This window comes from Peromyscus eremicus, chromosome 12, assembly GCF_949786415.1.
Source record: "Peromyscus eremicus chromosome 12, PerEre_H2_v1, whole genome shotgun sequence".
Lineage (NCBI taxonomy): Eukaryota > Metazoa > Chordata > Mammalia > Rodentia > Cricetidae > Peromyscus > Peromyscus eremicus.
Window position 1 is genome coordinate 58,172,585 of NC_081428.1, and position 23,687 is coordinate 58,196,271.

The 23,687-nt window shown below is 45.6% G+C and overlaps 1 protein-coding gene across 1 annotated transcript in view; it reads left to right on the forward strand.

Moving 5' to 3' along the window:
* The window catches only part of Fam162a (family with sequence similarity 162 member A), a 28,688-nt gene that overhangs the window by 2,662 nt on the left and 2,339 nt on the right, over positions 1–23,687 (forward strand). The window contains exons 2-4 of the mRNA XM_059276785.1: positions 15,022–15,144; positions 18,091–18,199; positions 23,216–23,324. Of these exons, the coding sequence (XP_059132768.1) occupies positions 15,022–15,144; positions 18,091–18,199; positions 23,216–23,324 (341 nt within the window). The remainder of the gene's footprint in view (positions 1–15,021; positions 15,145–18,090; positions 18,200–23,215; positions 23,325–23,687) is intronic.

Below are 23,687 nucleotides of genomic sequence, written 5' to 3' on the forward strand. Positions count from 1 at the left end.
CGTTGTTTATTGTTGTGTGGAAGTAGTTAGAGATATAGGTCAGAGTTGTTGACTTACAATATTTGGACACCATCACAGAGGAGAGGCCTTGTGAACCTCTGAAATCACGTTCTGATGTTTATGATTGTGTACTAGTCAGAGAGAGGGGCCGTGGCTGCCATCCATTTCTCAGAGCAGTGTGGGTTCTTTTAAGAAGCAATAATAGAAGAGTTGGAGGCCAAATAACTTCTCACCCAAACTGTTGTGGCTTCCCTGAGCACCAGATTAGCTTTGTCTTGTATTTACTAAATTCTCAGCCCTTATCAATATTCTAGTACACATTGCTTTGATGGCAGGACACTAGGATATATCTTGGGTTGTGCAAATATAAGGTGAGTTTTCACATCTCTTTTCTCCTGAAAGCTAAATAAAATAGATACAACTTTTAAAACATTGTATCTTTATTTAAATGTGTGTGTGTTGTATGCAGATGTTTGTGTACACATTTTTGTGCCCATGTGAGGCCCTGAGAAGGACGTAAGATGTCTACTTTATTCCCTCACTGAACCTGGAGCTAGGCTGGCAGTCGGCCAACCCCAGTGATCCTCCGGTCTCCACCCCTCACAGCGCTGGCTGTTACAGCACTAAGTAGCCAGACCTGGCCCTTTACATAGGCGCCCAGGAGGCAAACTAGGCTAGCATAGCAAATGCTCTTATCCACTGGTCCATCTCCTCCCCCGGCTCCGAGACATTGTATCTTTGTATCTTTCCGGTAGGTTGATTGAGGCAAAGAGTGAATGGATTGACCAGAATGTTCTTCATGCCTTAGGGACGTTTTGTTGCCCTGTGTTCCTTTGACTTGCCAGCTTTTACAATGACTGTATTTTCATTGCTGTTAAGAGTGCAGAAGACCAGGGGCTGCTTCTGTCTGTTGAACCCATATCCCAGAGCACTGAAGACATATTGTAGAAGTGACCTTAAATAGATGAGGGAACTTCCCCTACTTTTGCTGTTTGAGACAGGGTCTCATTATATAGCCCAGCTTCCCTGGAACCTTCGGCTTCCTAAGTACTGGAATTTCCAGTGTGCGGCATCACCCCTGGATGGAAGAGGAAATAAATGTAAGGTTTAGGAAGGGAATGTACTTGCTAAGGGCCACATAGGTGCAAAGCTGGGACATAACCGATATCCGGCTCCCACTCTGATTTTTATTTCCATTCCAGTTTACTCCTTCATTGTTCTTTTATTTGTTCTTGCTAACCAACCCTAAATGAGATCACATCCACTACTCCAATTTTGGCTTATCATATTGCCCCAGGTGGTGCCAACAGGTTTCTATCTGTCCCATACAACTGCTCGCTTCCTAGGGCTAGTTTATTGCAGTGTGTAAACCAACCCATATAATGCAGCTAGAGGGCGTACAGCATGTGTTAAGCTCTAGATTATAGACCAGATTGTGAGTGCTGCTGGGCTGGGTCCTGCTGGTATTGTGCAATCCTCCCAACTTCAAAAAGTGGAAATGCCATATTGGCAGCTTGAAATCTGCTGTGGTGAGAGTTACTAGTAAACAGTATAGGTCAGAGATTCTGAACCTATCTTTCTCTGTAGAGCCAGTACACCATGGACTTCAGAATTTAGAGAAAGCCGGGCGGTGGTGGTGCATACCTTTAATCCCAGCACTTGGGATACAGAGCCAGGTGGATCTCTGTGAGTTTGAGGCCAGCCTGGTCTACAGAGCAAGATCCAGGACAGGCACCAAAACTACACAGAGAAACCCTGTCTTCAAACAAACAAACAAACAAACAAAGAATTTTAGAGAAAGGGAAAGTTTAATGAGCTAGGATTATCTACTGAAGGTTCCATTGCAACAGGAAGGGCTATAGTGATATGAGCGAAGAAGAGGGGTGGTTATGAGTCTTGAGAGGTGTGAGGGGGAAAAGACAGCCAGAAAGAAACTCACATTGCCTTAGAGGCAGTAGGAGAAACGGTGTGAGCTTGTGAGGAGTTTGAACTAGATGGATTTGGTCAAACAAGGGCTTCAAAGCATCAATCATTGTTTTGAAACTGGAAAATTAACAAGGCGACTGTGTACAGGACGTACTGCTACATCCTGTGAAGATGCTGCAGTGAGCCCTCCCTATGTGAGGTGATGATGGAGATGGCAACAGAGAGTGCCTTCAAGAGTAGGGGTTTAGGAGGCGTGGAGAATTTAAGATAACTTGATGAGACTAGAAGAATGACTCAGTCGTTAGGAGTACTTGCTGTTCTTGCAGAGGACTGAAGTTCATCTCCCAGCACCTGTACCTTCAGCTCTGAAGTGTCTGATGCCCTCTTCTGGCCTTCACAGGTACTTGCACCCACATGCGTACACACACATACCTATAATTAAAAGTAAATTTTTAGATACTATATTGTATGTGCATTATTGTTTGCCTGAATGTGTGTCTGTGCACACATGCATGCAGTGCCAGAAGAGGCCAGAAAAGGGTGTTGGATCCCCTGGGACTGGAGTTACAAATGATTGTGAGCAGCCATATGGGTGTTGGGAATTGAATCCGGGTCCTAGAAGAGCAGCCAGTGCTCTTAACACTGAGTCATTTCTCCAGGCAAAATATTTTTTTAAGATGGGGTCTGTAAGTTTCATGTATAGGGGACTGCAGACATGTCCATTGTTAGAGATAAGAAAGGTGGTAGATAGCCAGGCATGTAGTACATGCCTGTTTGTCCTAAAATCTGGCCTGAGGCAGGAGGTTCGTTGCAAGCTCAAGGCCAGCTTGAGCAACATAAGACCCTGCCATAAATACACACACACACACACACACACACACACACACACACACACACACAAAGTAGGGAGAATATAAGGGAAAACAGTCAAGAGTGCCCTCGCAGACCTGTTAGTTGTACAGAGAAGATGTATTGCTGAGTTGTAGATATTACTCTGTTAGAGGTGATGATGAGATCTCTCAGTTAAAGACCTATGGAGATAAAAAATACAGAAGCCTTTATTGTGAAGCTAATTATTAAAATAGGATGAGGAATCCTTCCACAGTAGCACAAAGTAACAGTAGGGCAGAACCTTGGGGTCCTGGCGTAGCTTAAGAGCAGGAAGTGGGAAAAAGAGGATCAAAAAAAGATAGGCTGGTAAAGTGGCCCTGCAAGTCAAAGCACTTGCCACCAAGTCTGATGACCTGAGTTTGATCCCCAGGACCCTTTCAGCAGAAGGTGAAAACCAGCTCCTGCAAGTTGTCCTCTGACCTCTGCACCAATGCTACATCATATGCATGCATGTACATATGCAAATAAATATAAATATAATGAAGCATAGATCATTGAGATTGGAGGTAAAGGAAAATGCACTGTTAGTTTTTGTCAAATTGACACAAACGAGTTATCTGGGAACTTCAGTTGAGGATCTGCCTCCATCAGATTGGCCTTTGGGATGTCTGCGAAGCATTGTCTTGATTAATGGTTGATATGGGAGGACCCAGCCCAATGTGGGCAGTGCCAAGCCTGGGCAAGTGGTCCTGGGTTGTATGGACAAGCAGGCTGAGCGAGCTAATGCTTTCTGATCCTTCCTCTGCTCCTGCTTGAGTTCCTGCCCTGACTCCCCTCAGTGACCGATAGACTGGTTGGGACATGGAAGCCAAATAAGCCTCTCCTCTCAAGTTGCTTTTGCTCAGTGTCTTACCACAGCAACAGAAAACAAAGCAAGGCAGGACCGAAGAGAAGATGGTAATAACGGCAGGAGGGGGTGAGTTCTTCAAGAATGATGAGGGCGGGAGAGATGGCTCAGCGGTTAAGAGCACTGGCTGCTCTTCCAGAGGTCCTGAGTTCAATTCCCAGCAACCACAACCATCTACAATGAGATCTGGCGCCCCCTTCTGGCCTGCAGGTGTACATGCAGACAGAACACGGGATATATATATAATATATATATTATATATATATATATATGGAAAAAAAGAGTAAGTAGAATCCAGTGGCCACAAAGATGGGAAGGGTAGGGGGAAATAGGCTAATGGTGAGAATGTGAAACGTATTGTTTCAACTAGATGGGGATCACTACAGTTAGAGCACTTCAGTGAAGTGCTTGGGAAGACCCATGTGTGGAGTGTGTGGAGTGAAGTGAAGGTAAATCAGTATGTGCCTCTTGGTCATTCTTTTAACCTACGAAAGGGAGATTTAATATTTTATTCATAGGACCTGTTGAAAATGGTGAATGTTTTCTCCAAGGTAGCGGACCCTCCATTTTACTGTGGCATGAGTCAGAAATGCTCACTGTCTACTGGTTGAACTACAAAAATTGCTTCTGCCTTCCTGAAAGCAATTTGTTATATAAAGAACTTTCAGGGGGTAATTCTGCTCTTTAACCCCCCACTGTCTGATTCTGAGAAGATAATAACCATTCCAGATGTTTATAGAGGAAGGCACAGGTTCAGAAGGCTGAGGCAGTAGGTTTATCTGAACCCAGGAGTTCAAGACCAGCCTGGGCAACAGTGAGTCCCCCATTTCAGAGAGAGAAAGAGATAGACAGACAGACTGAGACAGGCTGAATGTAATTAAATTCAGGTAATATCTGCACTGGATGTTAAACATCTGTCAGAGGTATTTCTGACATCTGGGAATGGTATTTGTAGCTTTTTGCCATAATCAAGATACAATATATAATTGTGAAAAATGAGTTGTGAGCACAAGAAAGTCTAGAAAGAAACGCAGCAGGTTTTCCCTGGGAGCTGTGACAGACAGTACCTTTACGTCTGCACTGTACCTTGATGTGCCCTCCAAAGTTTCTGTAAAACCTTTATAATGTAAAGGTGGTTTTGTTGTGTTTTGGTCTTAGGATGGGCCTATGCTATTTGCAGGAAGAAGACAGTGGGCATGGGGGAAGTAGAGGTGCTGATAGCTAGACACAGTGTCGCTCAGGAGGTCCCAGATGGAAGGACTCAGGAGATCAGAAAGAGGGATTTGTGTTCTTCTGAGCCTGCTGGGAACAGTGAGAAAACCAGATGGAGTCAGGAGCCTGTTTTCTGTCAAACTGAAAGCCAACAGCTAAGGCCTAGAGAGTTTCAAGGGCCAATGTTGGGAGTGTAGGGTGTGGGTGGGGTGGACAAGAAGGAATGACTGCATCTCATTAGAGTCAGACCATGAGATTGTAGTAGCATTTTAAGACCTTGATTAAAAACTGGCCAGGTTCCAAAGATTTATTTATAAATTCGTATGGTTTTATTTTCAACTCAGAGAAATTTTCCCATGGATCTAATGTTACAAATGGTAATTAGGAGTTCGGCAGGCCTACAGAACTCAGTGTCAGTCTGTTCTCCCTTTTCCTGTTGTGTTTTTCATCTCCTGGTTCTTCCCTGAAACCACAGTTCTCCTGTTCCCTGCGTGTCACCCACTTGAAGCATGGCTGCAGTGTGGCCATGCTTCCTGAAGGAGGGTTTCATGCCCATGCCGTCCCCTGTGGCTGCTTTTTCCAATTCCGCCTTCTCTTCAGGCCTGCCCTGCTTTCTGCACTGATGACTATTTCTAAAACACTGTTCTCTTTGCTCAAAGTGCTCTACATGTTTGGCAAAGCTTTTTTGGGGGAAGAGGTGGTGGCAGATGAAAAGATTCTCCGCTGTGGGGGAGCACAAGTCGCCTAATACACAGAGCCAGAGTGAGTTGGTCTGGTATTGTCACTTTGTTTTGGAAAGCCTCTAGAAAAGCACGGTGTCATTGATACAGCCTGGCAAGTGCCACATCCAGAAGCAATGCAGACCAGTGTTTGAAGTCGGGAAGAATCCATCCCTTGCCAGAGTAGCTGCAGATGTGAATTTCCAAGCCACTGGGTCGGATCTTGAGAGAGCTCAGTGCACGTTGTGGAACAGGTTTGTTTCTTTTGTTGTTAGGAGCATTCAGGGCAGCTCGGCTTTGCCTCTACAGAAATTAAATCAGTGGCTCTCTGTTCTAGTGAGATTTGTGGGCCAGAATGCCAATCTGTGAAAAATACTGCAACTTACTCATTCTTTTAAGTCTACTGAGCACTTACAAACTTAACATACAATTTCACTAAATTAAAACAAAACAGTATTGATTAACTGATGTGTAAGCTTGGATGTCCCTGGGATACTGTGTCCTCCTTATGAGATTTAAAATTGGCTCTGAGTCACACACAAAAAGTCCTTCACAGATTTGCCCTGTCCTGTCACAGCTGTAATAGCATCAGCAGTACCCTAGTTTAAAGAGATTAAACAGGCATTTGAGGGCTAATATGAGAACCACCTAGTTATTTACATAATTTTTTAAAAAAATCTTTCCATGGGACACGGGAGAGGAACAATGTTGCCTCACAAACAGCTTCTTCCAGCCAAGGTCATGGAAGTTCCTGGTCTGGAACATGAGGAAAAAGGAATGAGATTTGTCTTAGGGCTGTGCAGTGAGCTTCGATCGTCCGTTGTGGAACACTCAGAGGATAGCTGGGTGCTGTGGACGAGAGATATCCGTCATCCATCTGTCCGTCCATCGGTCCTTCCCCACCCTCCCCTCCAAGGGCCATGGAAAGATAGAACTCTAGGACTGTGCACACAGCATGCCATGAGATACTGACTGTTGGGGCTGTGCTCTGCAGATACACTCCAGTGGGATTCCAGCGTCTGAAGTCATGAATTGAGCATTAGCAATAAAGAAGCGAGTGGTGTTAGCTTTCTGGAGGGATTTTGAACCCAGCCAGAGACAAAGGCATTAAGTTTTGCAGTTGTGTCCTGGTGCCTTAGTTTGGCCGGTGCAGCTCAGGAGTTAAGAGCATTTATTCTTACTGAGGACTCAGGTTCAGTTCCTAGCACCAATGTAGTGGCTCACAACCTCTGTAACTCCAGTTCCAGAAGACCTGATGTCCTCTTCTGACCTCCAAGAGCATCAGGCACATGGTGCACATGCATACATGCAAGCAAAATACTCACACATAAAATTTAAATACATCTGTAAATTTAAACACACTGACCAAAACCATCTTGGGGAGGAAATTTGGCTTACATGTCTCCATCACAGTCATTGAGGAAAAGCCAGGGTAGGAACTCAAGACCATGGAGAAACCGGCTGCGTATTAGAACCCCTGGGGAGTCCTGAAGGTTTGCAGCTGGCTATGAGCATCTGCATCTCTATGAAGCTCCTAGCTGAGTCTGAGAAACACTGCCCAGACTTAACAGTGTATCGCATTAGTTTTTATGTGTCCATCACACAGTGAGTCCTCAGCAGCTGTTGAAATGGATATGGGTGTCCACATTTCGAAAGTAAACCTTCATCTCATTCAAAGTGCAGATTTACATTGTTTAGTTCTGAGTGGGAACCAGCTACGCTTCTGACAAAGTCCTTGAAGATGCTAGCCACATCTGAGAGCAACAAAGCCGTACTTGTTCTCAACCTGTGGGTCATGACCCCTCCCACAGGGGGTCACATATCAGATATGTGTATGGCAATTCATAACAGTAGGAAAATTACAGTTATGAAGTAGCAATGGAAATAATTTTATGGTTGGGGATTGCCACATGAGGAACTGTATTAAAGGGTCTCAGCATTAGGAAGGTTGAGAACCACTGCCTTAGACTACTAAAACATGTTCCACCATATGTAATTTTCTCCTTGCCACCAGGACATGCTAGTCATCGGCACATCTTTATTCTACCCTGAGTTGAGTGCATTTCCTGTACCCAGCCTTTTATTTTCCTCTCCCATTCCAGATGTATATTAGCATGTAAGATAACTTCAAATGCTCTGCAATTGTTTTTATATGAAATATCAATACATAATATCTTATATAAATATAAGATAAAGACAGTATGATGTGATACTCAAGTGCCTATGTTTCATTCATATATACACACACACACATTGAGACAGGGTTTCTCTTTGTAGCTCTGGCTGTCTGGAACTCGCTCTGTAGACCTGGCTGGCCTCAAACTCAGAGATCCACTTCCCAAGTGCCCCATGACCACCTGGATCCTCACTTCCCACCCCTAACCCCAGCCACCAGTTAGTAGTAATACTTGTATGGCAGTGGTTTTCAAATTGTGAGTCCCTAAACAGTCTGTGTCAGCTCTAGGACACATTAGAAACATCCATCCTCAGAGCCACCCAGCTCTACTGAATGAGAACTTTGACAGAGGTGTCCAGCAGTCTCTCTCTGACTCTCAGACATGTTGTTGGTTGGTTGGTTTTTTTTTGTTTTTTTGAGACAGGGTTTCTCTGTAACAGCCCTGGCTGTCCTGAAACTCTCTTTGTAGACCAGGCTGGCCTTGAACTCACAGAGATCCACCTGCCTCTGCCTCCTGAGTGCTGGGATTAAAGGTGTGTGCCACCACACTTGTGGAGAACCGCTACTCTTTTTGTTTGTTTGTTTTGTTTTGTTTTTTTGTTTTTGTTTTTTTGAGACAGGTTTTGGTACCTGTACTGGATCTCATTCTGTAGACCAGGCTGGCCTTGAACTCACAGAAATCCCCCTGGCTCTGCCTCCTGAGTGCTGGGATTAAAGGCATGCGCCACCACCGCCTGGCTCAACCTCTACTCTTAAAAGTAACCAGCGATTTGCTCATTGGACCTTACAGGCAGCTACAAGGCTTCATCTGGACTTCCTGCGAGGCCCTGGGGACTGCTCACTGGTCAGCCAGGGACAGAGAAGGCTTCAAGTGCACCCACAGGGCTAAAGGGCTGTTTTTCTTTTGTTTTGTGTGTTTATAATTTTGATCCACCAGAGAATGGAAAATTTCTGTCTTGGATATCTGGGGCAATGTGTTTTATCTCTTAGGGACCAAAAAGGAAAGTCTTAATGAAAGTCTTATCTGTGCTTTCATTTTGTTATGGAATCAAAAACCAGAATCTCATCCAGTAGCTCATAACTGTTTCCTGTAGTAACATTTAACAATTATTTTCACACTCATCTGTTACATCTCTAATGTGTATAAATGATCATATTTGTGTATGTTTTCATCAGCATTTATCCTTTGGAGAGGTGGAAGTTACTGTCATGTAGTATGAAGTGGCTGTAAGAAAAGTTGGGGAGATGTTTCTGATCTAGGTAAACATGTCTTCGCATCCCTGGCCCCATTTTTGTCCTGGGTACCTCTCTGACCTCATGTTCTGCTTCTCTGCCATCATGCACTCCCTTCTGCTTCCACTGGCCTCTTGTGGCTCCTGAAGCTACAAGTGACACTCTCAAAGAGACTTTCCAGACTGAAGTGTCACCCACTCATTTCAAATATACATGTCGCATCCCGATGTCCCCCTTCATTTATATTTTTCGTCTCTGGCACTTAGCTTCTGACATATAAGTGTGTGTGTGTGTGTGTGTGTGTGTGTGTGTGTGTGTGTGCACTTCACACTAGAATGTAGGTGATAATGGCACAGATCTTTATCTGTTCTATATATTGCCCAAAGTGTAAGTGTCTTGTACATATGCATAGTATGTGCTCAGTTATTATCTGCTGGGCAAATGAATGACAACCTCCACGTGCATTTCTGTGGCCTATGGCAGCCACACACTCTACAGGCTGGTATTTTTGCTTTTATTATTACAGCTGAAACTGAGTGAGTGGCCATCTGTCTTCTGTCCTCTTTGGAGAGGAGCCGCTAAGGAAACAATTACTGCTCTTACCCCATTTTCCATTTAGAGAGCAGCATCTGCTTAGTGAGCTCTAGTTAACCTAGCTCCTGTAGGAACAGGACAGCAATGTGTGGGCTGTGTCCTTATGGGTCACTTTGAACCAGTGGCTCTCTGGTTTAACCGAATGTACTCAGTGCGTCTGGGTCAGGCACTTAAAGGTGGTTGACAGGGTCACCTGCGTCTGACCACCACTAAGTTCTAAAGTGCAGTCCTGCCAGCAGCTGTCCTGCACCCTAGGAGTTGTTAGAAATGCACATTTCTCACGAGTATGATGGTTCATTCTGTTAAACCAGCTCTGAGGGGGATTGCTGTAAGTTCAAAGCCAGCCTGGGCTACATCGTGAGACCCTGGTGTGTGAAAAGAGGGAGGGGGAAGAGAGAGAAGAGGAACTAGCGGTCAGTAGCTGTGTGGTGTGTTTCAAACAGGCCTGTGGCTAACTCTGGTTCTAAGGTCTGAGGATCTCAGCAGTGTGTGCTTTTGTCCGATGGAGGACTATTGAAGAGCCTCTTCTCCCACACTGGCAGCCTGGTAACCACTGGTCAGGACTGCAGGCCCCCTGGGGTAGAGATGACTTCTAAGTGATGTCGGCACCTGAGCAGACGTGTAGAGCCTGGCGTATTTCACACATCCTGCTGGCTGCTCGCTCGCTCGCTCGCTCGCTCCCATTGGTTTTTCCAGCTCACCCTCAAACCAGCCCTGGTGCTGTGATATTGCATTACCACGTTCAAAATGAGGAAACAAGGGAGGGCACTGCAGTTCATCTCCTTTGATGTGTGTGCACCTGCAGCCCTGGGTGGCACTGGTGTGGTCACCGAGGCTGAGGCAGAGCTGCTGTGCAATGAGTGGGGTCTCTCATGAGCTGGCCCCAGTCTCCGCACAGAGGGAGACTCTACTGAGTCGGGTAAGGACCTCTGAAAGTCGTTATCGTGTAAATGAAGATTTTGTAAGGCCTTGTGATCTGAAGAGCATTTATTCAAGAAGAATGTGTGAACTATGGTAAGAAGCCTGAGACGTGGCAGCTTTATGAATGAACTTGGTTCATTCGTTCTCCTGTCAGCTTCACAGCAGCCTGGAACGCCAGCAGCCACAACTTCAGTTTTAGCAGGAGCTGACGAAGGCAGAAGGGGCTAGTGGCTCCCCACCCGGACCCCAGAGAGTTTCTTACCAGTTGACCTGTATAGCTGTTTGCAGGAAACTTCCACGCACAAAGCTTGTCTTTACCTGATTCTGAGCTGCGCAAACAGCTTTGTCTCTGGGACGTTTATGAAAAACTGTCTGTGGTGTTTGTCGAGTGTAGTAGAGAGGTGAGAGCTGGGTAAATGCGAACATTGAGAAGGAAAAGCTAGGGAAGGTGTCTGTTCTGGCCTGACAAGCTCTGCTGTGCTGCTAGGATGGAGTCTATGCATCGGGAAAGCCAGAGGAAGGCTCAGAACTCTCGCACTTGCTCATGTAGGTTCTGTGTAAGCAAGAGTCGAAAGCTGGGGAATGACATGCTCCATTACCTCAGAGCCGGGCAGCAAAGACCCCACCCAGCCTTGTCAGTGGGAGACTTTGTCTCATTTTCAGCTGACCACTAAGCTAAGCAGAAGTTTCTGTGGCCAAATACATGAAGACTACAAGATAATGCTAAAAATAATTATATGCCCAAAATGACTGAAACTGAGTCAAAATAATTAAAAAAGAAAAAAATTGAACCAAATGGGCTGGAGAGATGGCTCAGCAGTTAAGAGCACTGGCTGCTCTTCCAGAGCTCTTGAGTTCAATTCCCAGCACCCACATGGTGGCTCACAACCATCTATAATGGGATCTGATACCCTCTTCTGTCATGTAGACATACATGCAAATTACATAAAATGCATGAATAAATAAATCTTAAAAAAAAAACACCTGACCCAAACACTTAAGAACAATTAGAACTTTACAACTTTAAAAAAAAGGCGGGGGGGGGGGATGGAGATGTAGTCCAAGGTAAAGCGCTTACCTGGTATGGCCAAGGTTCTGGTAGGGCACAAAAGAAAAGAGAGAAGCGGGTGGGGTATTAAGGAAGGAAAGAAAGACAAGACCAGAGCTTTCATGCAGGGTGTGGTGGCTTAAACCTGTAATCTCAACCCTTAGAGGCTGAGGCAGAGGATTGAGAGCCTGGGCTACAGAGTGAGCTTCCCATCTCGAATCACTTCTTGGTTCATTTAATGAGAGCACATCATCCTGATGCCAAGCCAGACAAAGGCATCAAAAGAAAACTACAGCCTCACACCCCTTCTAAATACGGATTCAGGAGTCCACAGAGACTGAATGGTCAGCATGAGTTGTGGGGTGGGGAACAGAGTGACCACGGTTAAAGCCCCTCTTACTCCTCACTGTCCCGGTCTTGGAGGCTCTGAGACTCCCAGGCAGGCTTTTTATCCCCCTGCAAATGCACATTTACCCATAGAGCTGTGAAGGCACTCCTGCACAAAAGATAAGTCTGTGGCCTTCCCTTTCTGTTTCCAGAGCACCAGGGAGTACCAGGACCCAGCATCTCCATCATCCGCACCTTCCTGCTGGCTTTCCTGCTCACTGGTACTTCCTAGATGCTCCCTTTCTCCCTTGCCCCCGGCGCTAGGCTCTTCTGCAGTCTCCTGGCTCTCCAAAGGCCTGTGTTGGACCTGCTCTCTCATGTCATGACCTCACACTTGGTCATGGCTCCTTTTCTCCCACTCCCATCAAAACTTCCGTAATGTCTCTGCTTTTAATTCTGCTTAATCATTAATTGGTTAAATTATTCATACAGAAGGTAAAAACTTCTGACCAAAATGTATTTCTTAAGGTATTCTTTAAAGAAGGTATCCATTTCTTATCTCTGCTGACTAGTTTTTATGTCAACTTGATACAAGCTAGAGTCATCTGAAAGAAGGGAACCTCAACTGAGAAAATCCCTCCTTAAAGTCTGGCTGTAGAGCATTTCTTAGTGATTGATGGGGTAGGGCCTAGCCCATTGTGGGTAGTGCCATACCTGGGCTGATGGACCTGGGTTCTATAAGAAAGCAGGATGGCCAGGTAGTGGTGGCACATGTCTTTAATCCCAGCACTCAGGAGGCAGAGGCATGTGGATTTCTGAGTTTGAGGCCAGCCTGGTCTACAGAGTGAGTTCCAGAATGGCCATTGCTACACAGAGAAACCCTGTCTCTAAAACAAGCAAACAGAAAGAAAGAAACCAGGCTGAGTAAGCCAGTAAACAGCACCCCTCCATGGCCTCTGCATCAGCTACTACCTGCAGGTTCCTGCCCTGTTTGAGTTCCTGTCCTGACTTCCTTCAGTGATGGACTGTAAGTGGAAATGTATGTAAGCCAAATAAACCCTTTCTTCCTCAGCTTGCGTTAGGTCATGGTGATTCATCACAGCAGTAGAAACTCTAACTATGACACTAGCTTTGCTCGCCAAAAGGCTTAGGAATGGTGACAAACCATGAAGGTCCCATGGGGTCTCTAAGAACATTCCCAGATCCCTTTGGAAGAATGTGTAATTTCAAGTTAGGGGTGGGAACATTCAAAGTGGATCTGGAACATGTCAGAGAGGAAGGAAGCTGTCAGCAATCACTGATCATGTGTTGAAGGACCTCAGGAGCCACCTCAAAGGTCCCTCCTAACCAAAGATGGGAACATTTGAGGACTAACAGATAACAGAAGCATTACACATGTTATGATGTGGGCACTCCTTGTACTGCTTTTAAACAGAAGGTCCCTGGGAGGTTGTGAAGACTAGCCTCTGTGTGTGTGTGTGTGTGTGTGTGTGTGTGTGTGTGTGTGTGTGTGCGTGTGTGTGTGTGCGCACATGTGACTGCATGCGTACATGTATTTATTCATGCAAACATTTATCCCATGATCCTATTAAACCTGTACCTAAGGACAACCAAATGGTGTGAAAAAGAATACCACCATCTTGCAATCCATAATGAAATCAGAAGTAGGAAACAAATTCCTTGCTGCTCACAAAGGAAAGGTGATGAGGAACTTTGAGAGGTAACCTGGGCTTCTAGCACCTTCTGGTCAATTCACTATCACTAAATGGCAAAATTGGCATATGGGTCTTGGGGTGGGGTAGGAAGGAGGCTTAGTGTTTTGAGACAAAGTCTTAATGTAGCTTTCAACTCATTATGTAGCAGAGAATGACCTTAAACTCAGATCCTCAAGCCTCTGCCTCCCAAGTGCTGGGATTGCAGACAAGTGCCACTGTGTCCTGAAACACCCAGGTCTCTGTATTGTGCAATAAGAAGCACAGACAATCTTCTTAACAACTCTAGCTTGACTCTTTTTTGTTTGTTTGTTTGTTTGTTTGTTTGTTTGTTTGTTTTATATAGCTTGACTCTTAATGAACCTTGACGGCCCGTCTTTAAGAGATAGAGGAGTAATACTGCCATGCTGTAATCATAACTAGACACACCAGTGAAAAGTGTTTGTGTAGAATTCACTGATAAAATAGTATGCTCGCCAGGCAGTGGCGCCGCACGCCTTTAATCCCAGCACTTGGGAGGCAGAGCCAGGAGGATCTCCGTGAGTTCGAGGCCAGCCCCAGCTACAGAGTGAGTTCCAGGAAAGGCACAAAGCTACACAGAGAAACCCTGTCTCGAAAAACAAAAAAATAATAATAAATAAAAAAATAAAAATAGTATGCTGTAAACTTCATTTCTTTCTTTTTTGTTTGTTTGATTTTGTTTTATTTATTTGTTTTTGTTGTTGTTTTTTTTTTTTGAGGCAGGGTTTCTCAGTGTATCCCTGGCTGTCCTAGAACTCTCTGTAGACCAGGCTGGCTTCAGACTCACCGAGATCCACCTGCCTCTGCCTCCCAAGTGTTGGGATTAAAGTACCACCTCCGGTCTTAAATTTCATTTTAATCACAAAGCAGTTATATTTTGAAACAGCACCAAGTGTACACCTCAGACACAGTCATTTCTCCTACACCTGTGTAGCTTGTATGCTTTACATGTATTGTGTTTCCTAAATGAGCTAATTTATGTTTTCTAGGAGAGCTGAATTTTTGTTTGGTTTGTTTGGGGTTTTTTTTTGAGATAGAGTAGCCCAGGCACACCTTGAACTCAACCACAGCTGGCCTTGAATTTGAAATCCTCCTGCCTCAAGCTTGCAAGTACTGTGTCACCACACCCGACTTTTATGAGCTGATTTGTACTCTGTGTATATAACTGAAAACTTGCAGACTTGCCCTTTCCTCTTGGGGTGGGGAGGACAATGTCTGCTATATAGCTGGCCTGACACTGTTTGTCCAGGCTGACCTCATCTGATGATCCCCCCAGCTCTCCCTCCTGAGTGCTGGGATTACAGGCCCACACCACCACACTCAGCTACTTGTATTTCTTATCTTGAGAAAGCCTGAGATTTTCTCTCTGAATTATGTCTCTCTCTCTCTTCTAGGACATTGCCTTAGGTTATATGAAAGAAATGCCTCCTCCACTCTAAGGCCTGCCAGGAACACTGACGTGAAGAGGATCAACGGGTTTTGCACCAAGCCCCAGGAAAGCCCCAAAGCCCCGACCCGTAAGTTTGTATTGCTTTCTCCATTCGTGGAATAGGTAGCCCCGGCCCCGGCCCTTAGAATTATCTGGAACCTGAAGAGGTCGGCCAGTGTTCCTTACTATGCGTGTGTCAGTTGTGTTCACAATGCACAGTAGTGTGTGTGTGTGTGTGTGTGTGTGTGTGTGTGTGTGTGTGTTAACATCAGGTGTCCTTAACCATTCTCCACTTTATTTTTTGAGATAAGGTCTCTCACTGAATCTGAAGCTCACTGATTTGGCAAGACCTGCTGGCCAGTAATTATCTCGGCCTCCTCAGTGCTGAGATTGTAGGTGTGCTCGTCACTCCTGGCTTTTTTTGTTTTTTAAAGTGGGTCCTGGGGATTAAACTCATATCCTCGTGCTTGACTGAGTCATTTCCCCAGCCACATCAAGAGATCATGTTTGGGATCAAGTATAGTGAGGCTCAATTCTGGGTTTGGCACCGCCTTCGGCTGTAGCTGCTCTACATACCTAAGGCCAGGCCGCCCCTGTGGGAAGGAGGGCAGTGCACAGCTGTAACCTACCAGCTGCACTGGTCTGCAAGCTTCTTCTGGGGGTGCACTTGGGCTCCGCCTTAGTGAGTAGAAAAACCACCCCTAAAGGACTTAAAACATGTTTATTCCCTTCAACCTGGTTTTAGGATTCAGGATCTATCCTAAACAATAATCACTATATATGGAAAAGGCTGGGAGTGTAAATATATATATATTTACATCTAAATGTCAAACTCAGAGTGGTTGCATACAGCTGTTGGCAGTTTCTTGTAAACACTGGGTAGTCCTGTGGAATGTCACATATGTATGAATATATATATATATATAAAATATAAGATTTTATACTGTATATAAGGACAAGCCTATACATGCATATAAAGTGCCTGGTCATGCTCACCCAAATAAAGCTGAGGAAACACACCCAAATTAAAGCATCCTGGCTACTCTATGGTAAGGACATTAGGAATGGTTTTAATTTTTTGCTTTTTCATAGCCGTTCTTTATGAACTGCCCTTTCTTTGTTCTTTTCTTTCTGTTTTTTTTGGGATGGGGTGGGGATAATGTTTTGTGTATCCCAGGCTAGAATACTCTGACTCACTGTGTAGCTGAGTCTCAAAGTCAATCCGCTGCCTCCGAATCTGCCCTCAAGTGCTGAGGTCATAGGTGTATACCCACACCTGGCTTCTAAATCCTCTTCGCAGGTGGTTTAATTCATTTGTGGGGGGGATAAAGACAAGCGTGCCAACCACCAGAAAGATGGAAGGCAAACTCATTTCTGTACTTGTACACCTCTCACTCTGGTGGTGCCTTTTTTCCCCTGATGGCTTTCCTGTTCCTATTGCTGTTGTTTTCTGAGGTGAAAGCAAAGAGGTGGCGGTGGACATGAGGTGAGGTGTAGCTCTCAGTGGAAGAAAAGTGGCTGAGAGACCAGTGGGCTGTGGGTAGAAGCTGGCTTGTAGTTACTGAACATCCCATCTCACCCAGCACCTTGTGAGTCCCTGGTCTCTCTGCTCCTCACCCTCGGTGAGTTCTCTCTCAAGAGCGTCTCTCTCTTGCAGTCTTTGGGACTTGCCCTATTTTGCCTTGTCAGCACGCTCTGGTCCTCTACTGTGTGCTCCTGTCCTTGCATGGGCTCTTGGCACTCTCTCTTCCTCAGCACCCTCAGTGGCTCACCCTTCACACAAGTGCTTGTCTTTACTCCCTACTTATTGATGGAACCTCCTCAAGGGGACATCATTCATTCAGACTTGAACAAATCTGAGACAGTGTCTGGGCCCCTTTCCTCCCTAGCTGGTTCCCTTTCTAATGTTTTAGTTAACAGTACTGCTGGTCCTAAGTGCTCCGGGTTTGAGGCTCTTCAGGAACCCTTCTTTGTCATAGATTAATCAGTCTCCAAATCTTTGGTGTCCTTCAAGTGACCTTAATGCTGCTGTGACTCTGGTCCAGAGCCTATCCTGTCACCTTTATATTAGCGCTCCTGCTTGGACTTTTGGCCCAATCTATGCTCTTCCTCTTTCCTCTCTACTAACCAGTGTGAAGACTGAGAAGAGCCTTCCTTGCTTCAAAGTACATCTCCCAGGGCCAGCTCTGGTGGCATGGGTCTTTAATCCCTGCCCTTGGGAGACAGAGGCAAGCAGATCTCTTGAGTTCCAGGCCAGCCAGGCTTATATGTAAACAAGAACAAAAAGTGTATCCCAAATCCAGTGAACTCCTCAGCTTGGTGTTCAATGTCTGTTAATGGAATCTAACCATATGGTCTTTTTCTTATTCTACTGGAGACAGGCACACTCTTGTCCTTTCTCAGCGCATCCTCTTCACCCTATCTTTTCTTGTGGTATTCTTTCCACTGTACAGCGTGCTAGGACTTATATTTTACCTTCTTGCTCATGGCACTATGGAATGGCACTTGAAAACAAGGCATTCTGTGCAACCCTACTCACATAACATGAAGCTCCGATCAGCCTGAAGTCTCTTGTCTCTTGGTGCTTCTGTTAAATGAATAACTGAAGGACACAAATGGCGTGTGTGTGTGTGTGTGTGTGTGTGTGTGTGTGTGTGTGTGTTGCTGGATTTGAACATTAAAATCTCAAGCAAGGGGCTGGAGAGATGGCTCAGAGGTTAAGAGCACTGGCTGCTCTTCTAGAGGTCCTGAGTTCAATTCCCAGTAACCACATGGTGGCTCATAACCATCTATAATGAGATTTGGTGCCAGAACACTGTATACATAATAAATAAATAAATAAATAAATAAATAAATAAATAAATAAATAATATCTCAAGCAAGCTTCTTACTGGTTTTCCCCAGAGCCCAGTAACCACATGGTGGCTCACAACTATCTGTAATGAGATTCGGTGCCAGAACACTGTTATACATAATGAATAAATGAATGAATGAATGAAATCTCAAGCAAGCTTCTTACTGGTTTTCCCCACAGAATCCTACAGACACAGAGTGCCACTGCACAAACCCACGGACTTCGAGAGGAAGATATTGCTGTGGTCAGGGCGCTTCAAGAAGGAGGAAGACATCCCGGAGACCGTCTCGTGAGTGTTGGCAGGGCTGTACGCAGCCTGAGTTTCTCACTGATCTCTGGAGGGGAAACAGAGTGCATTTGAGTTCTGTTTAAAACCTTCTGACCAGATTTAGAAACACTCTTCATTCTCTCCATGTTTTCATCTTTGGCAAGTACCCAGAACAGTCCGTGTTGGGAAACTGTTTGGTGTGTTACCCAGTGACTGGAGGACCCGTCGGCTTGTGAAGCAGGCTGACGTTTAGTTAGACCTCCTAGCTCCAGAAGTGTGGGAAACAATAATGTGCACTCTTTTAGTTTGTTTTTAAACTTGTCACAGTAATAACTACACCCCACAAAACCCGCTCAGGAATCAGCGGTGGGTGTAATAGTATTTTGATGCAGCAGCTTTAGTTTGGATCTTAAACATCCTCCAAATGCCCACACATAGTGGCACTCATAGGAAGTGGTAGAAACTTTAAGAGGTGAGGCCTGAGGCCTCAGCCGGGGGGGTGGGGGGGTGGGGGGGGAGGGGGGGTGCACACCTTTAGTCCTAGCCCTTGGGAAGCAAAGGCAGGCGATATCTGAGTTCAAGGCCAGCCTGATCTACAGAGTGAGTTCCAGGACAGCCAGAGCCACACAGAGAAGCCCTGTCTTGTAACTGCCCCACCTCCCGTCCCTAAAAAGAGGTGAGAGCTCATGGGAGCTCTTCGGAGATCCTGATAATCCTCATTTTCAGTCTTTTGCTCCCATCTGTAGACGTGACGGTCTTAGTAAATAAGAAACACAGAGCCAAATGCAGAGTTAAAAGCCCAAGAGGTCAGAGCAGTAGCTAAGAGCTAAGACTAAAACCCTTTCTTACCCTTCCTGCCACTGCCGTCCTTCCCCTCCGAAAGAGGTCTACTTCCTGTGTATCTGTCTTTTTATTGACTTTCTGTTCTGCCTTCTCATTGATTGTAAACCCAACCACATGACCTCCTCGTCACGGCCTGTCTATAACAGACCTCTAGGTCCTGTGGTTGGTATTGAGATTAAAGGCGTGTGTCTCCATGCTGCCTGTATCCTTGAACACACAGAGATCTGCCTGCCATGTGATCGGGATTAAAGGTGTGCGCCACCACTGCCTGGCTTCTGCTATGGCTTGCTATTAGCTCTGACCCCAAGGCAACTTTACTTATTAACATACAAATAAAATCATTTTTCAGCACAAATATCATCAAACCCGTCCTCACACACACTTCAACGGGATGTTCTACCTCCATAAACCTCTCACTCTTCACATGCTGCTCACCTCAGATGTCCCGGGTAACCAGGAAGGGTTTTCTTCCTCCCCTGCCTCCTTGGAATCTAGACTTTTTCAGAATTTCTAACGGTATGTGCAGGTTCTCTAAACCAGGGTTTTGCAGCCTTAGCTAGCACTGTTGACACTTGGGGCTGGACTAGTTTGGGTTTTGTGAACTGGCGTGTGTACTGAAGGATTTAACAACATCCCTGGCTGTAGCTAAAGTTTTCCTGCCTGGCCCACAGTCAGGACAAATCTCTCTCACCTGCCAGTCCCACAACCGCTCAGACCCAACCAAGTAAGCACAGAGACTTATATTGGTTACAAACTGTATGGCCGTGGCAGGCTTCTTGCTAACTGTTCTTACAGCTTAAATTAATCCATTTCCATTAACCTATGCCTTGCCACATAGCTCGTGGCTTACCGGCATCTTCATATGCTGTTTCTCATCATGGCGGCTGGCAGTGTCTCTCTGACTCAGCCTTCCACTTCCCAGCTTTATTCTCCTCCTTGCCCCGCCTATACTTCCTGCCTAGCCAAGGGCCAATCAGTGTTTTATTGATTAATCAGCAACACATTTGCCATACATCCCACAGCACCTGGCCTCTACCCTCTAGATGCCAGCAGTACTTTTTCCAAGAGTGTCCCCAGGCGTTGTCCCATGTCCCCTGGGGCAGACCTATCTCAGGTGGAGGTAGTGTCCAGGTTCATGCTAAGGACCCTGACTGGCCAGCGTGGTGTCGAGAAGTGAGACTCTCTCCCCTGTGGACATCCTCCTCCTCAGAGTAAGGAACGTCACAAAAGTTCCCTGTCAGCAAGAAACTACTCCTGGGCCTCCTGGCCCTGGTCTCAAGTCGCACATGAAAAGGACCTGGGTTCAAGCAGCTCATCTTTTCCAGGTAGACAGGATGCATCTGCTTCCTGCTCTTAGAGCCCTGCTGCGCTTGCTAACTGAATCAGAGAACACATTGTCACCCCCAGAACATCTCAGTAGGAAACCTCAGTCCTTAACCCAAGTGACAGTGCCGTCTTCTGAGAAATGGCAGTGCTCCAGAACTAGCGGGGACACCCAGCTTTGGCCTTTGCCCTGATTTCTTGATAATATCCCAGCAAAACCAAGATGATCTATATGTGGGGCAGGGGGTGGGGGAGTAGGGGGTGATCGGTGCTGTTCAGAGTTTGCTGTGGCATACCTTGTCTCCCTTGTCATTGGTCCCGAGATCCTCTCAGACCCAAAATACTACCTGGTGAGTCGCTCCGGAAAGTTCTTCCCTGGGTTTAGTCAACTGATTGTCCTGTGCTGGTAGTTCTGAGCGATCCTGCTTCTCTTGCCTTGTATTATTATCATAATCTGAGGCGTTCACACATACATAGGATGTGTGTTTATTTAATTCAGCCACCTATGCCCTTCCCTCCAATTTCTACCTTTCCCTCCCAACTTCAACTGTCATGCCATATTGAAATGTATTTTCCTTTATAATGGTCTCCGAAGTGTAAGCTATGCCACTATGGGAGGAGGAACATAAGACTTCATTTGGAGACACTGAGTCACATAAAATCTTGTAGTATTAGTTACTTTTCCATTACTGTGATAAAACACCATGACCAAGGCCACTTAGAGAATAAAGAGTTTGCTCTGGGCTTGTGATTCTGGAGGGTTAGGGTTCATAATGGTAGGGACAGCAGGCAGCAGACATGAGACAGAAGCCACATCTCAAACTGCAGGCAGGAGGGTGAACTGGGAAAGGCCTGTGGCTTTTGAGACCTCAGAGCCTGCCCACAGCTTCATGCTTCCTCCAACAAGGCCACGCCTCCTAATCCTACCCAAATAGTGCTACTGGGAGGCGGGCTGATCCAAGGCTTTCTTAGAGACTGGTGAAAGTCCAGAAGGAACACTGGTTCTGTGTCCTTGCTCAAGGGCAGGCATGGCAAGGTCTAGTATGGGCCTGGGGCCAGGGCCTCCAAGGACTTAGGGTTTCGGTGTCTGGGAATCTGGCTTTTCCCCTGAAGAAACTAGAATTATCAGTCCCCAGGCCACTGTATGCTTGATCTATGATACATTTGAGGTATCTTGTGCTCCTTTTGTATAATATTGCTTGATTAGCTTCCTGCTGACTTTATCCCAGACTCTGTCCCATAACCTCCCCCGCCACTGCAAACTGTCTATGATATGCTATACTTCTTAATAAACTTGCCTTGGCATAAGCCATTATGCAAGACCTCCTGGTCCCTACTTTCCTGTTTTCTTTATTTTCTCATCCCCATCCTACCTCTTAGAAACCTGTCATTGAAGATCAGCCTGGTGGTCCAGGTCAACCAGGTATTCAAATGCCCTAGACTATGGGAAGACATTCTCATTCCAACCACCACACGAGTTAAAATGGTTTGGTTTTCTGTTGTTTTTTATTTATTTATTTTGGTTTGGTTTTTGTTTGTTTTTGTGGCTAGTGGAATCTCCGATGATTTTAGTCGAGTGGTTAAACACCTCACCATCTTTAGAAGTTGTTCCTGGTTCCTGCATCTGTGTAGAAGTCAAACAACTTACAGAAGTGTCTTTTACCATATAGGCCCTGGGAACTGAACTCAGGACGTTAGTCTTGGCTGCACGCACCTTTACCTCCTGAGCCATCTTGTATACCTAGCTTTCTCTTTAGACTCTTGCACATTATGCCTGTTTGCTTTTACCTGAGAAATTGTCTATCAAGGCATGTAGGTCATCAGTCAGTGGACAGCTTAGAAAAACTGCATTCTAGGTACTTGCCAAAAAGCACAGGCTCCAGTCCACCGTCACTCAGTTTTAGCACATCCTTCATGACAAGATTAACATTAAGGGACCATTGTTTAAGGGATTATTTCACTGGCTCAGGCAGTCTCAGATCTGTTCCTGGTTCAAGACAGAGCAAAAAGCTAGATTAGGGGCTGGAGAAAAATACAAATTTACGTGCATTGTCTGAAATAAAGCCTAAGGTTTGTTTTGCCTTTGTTTGTTTTGAGACAAGGCCTCTCTCTATAGCTCCAGCTGTCCTGGAATTTGCTATGTGGAACAGGTTGGCCTCAAACTCACAAAGATCCTCCTGCCTCTGCTTAGGTTAAGGGCCTGTGCCACTATTTCCAGCAAACATAAGTTTTGTTATGAAATGCACTTTTAGATGAGTTAATAAAAATGGAAAGACTTTGAATTAATAACATAGTTTCTACCCCGACCCCAATAAAAAAATCAGAGCAATCAGGGCTGCAGAGACGGCTCGGTAGTTCAGGGGACTGGCTGCTCTTCCAGAGGATGGAGGTCCAGTTCCCAGAACCCACATATGGTGTACAACCTTCTGTATCCTAGGAGATCCAAATCCAGCACCCTCTTCTGGCCTCAGACTCAGCCACAAGGTGCACAGACAAACTACTCATGAGCATAAAGTTTAGAAATTGCAGAGAAAACTGGATTACACAAAGAATATTAACTCTTCCATGTCTGTTTTCCTTCTGAACTATATTTTTGTTATAAGTTGAGCTAATAGCAGGACTTTTTGAGAGGAGAAGAATGAGTTCCAGGCCAGCCTGGGCTATAAAGTAAGAAAGACCCTGTCTCCAAAAACAAAAACAAAGAGTTGTGAACTTGGCCCACCCTCCCCAAGGTGCTATGAGTCCCTAGGTCTTAGCTGCTTGGTGTTTACAGATATCACTGTACTTGGAAGTTGTGATGCCTAGAACATTTTGTCCCGCTGCAGGCTCAGAGGGAAAAGGGTTAATCATGTCTTTTTATTCTATTCTTAGGTTTGAGATGCTTGATGCTGCAAAGAACAAGATCCGGGTGAAGGTCAGCTATTTAATGATTGCTCTGACAGTGGCAGGATGCATCTATATGGTCATTGAGGGCAAGAAGGTAAGAGCCGGCTCCTCTCTGCCTCTGCATGCTCTCCCCAGAGACGAGGAGAGCGGTGATTGGCTCCACCATCTGGTCTGAGAAGGGGAAGGTCTAAGAGGAAGCCACTTCGTATCAATTTACTGACTGATGCTTACTGCATGCCAAGCTCTTCTGAGTGGTGACCTCATTTGCACCTCACCACAGCTTTGCTGGGTAGATGCTGCCATGAGATGAGGAGACCGTAGCTTAGGAAGCTTCCGCGGTGGGCTGGTGAGGGAGGGGCTCTGTAGCACTTGTGCACAGGCCTGATGACCGTGAGTTTAATCCCTGCATCCCACAAGATGGAAGGAGAGAATCAGCTCCTGAGAACTGTCCTAGAAT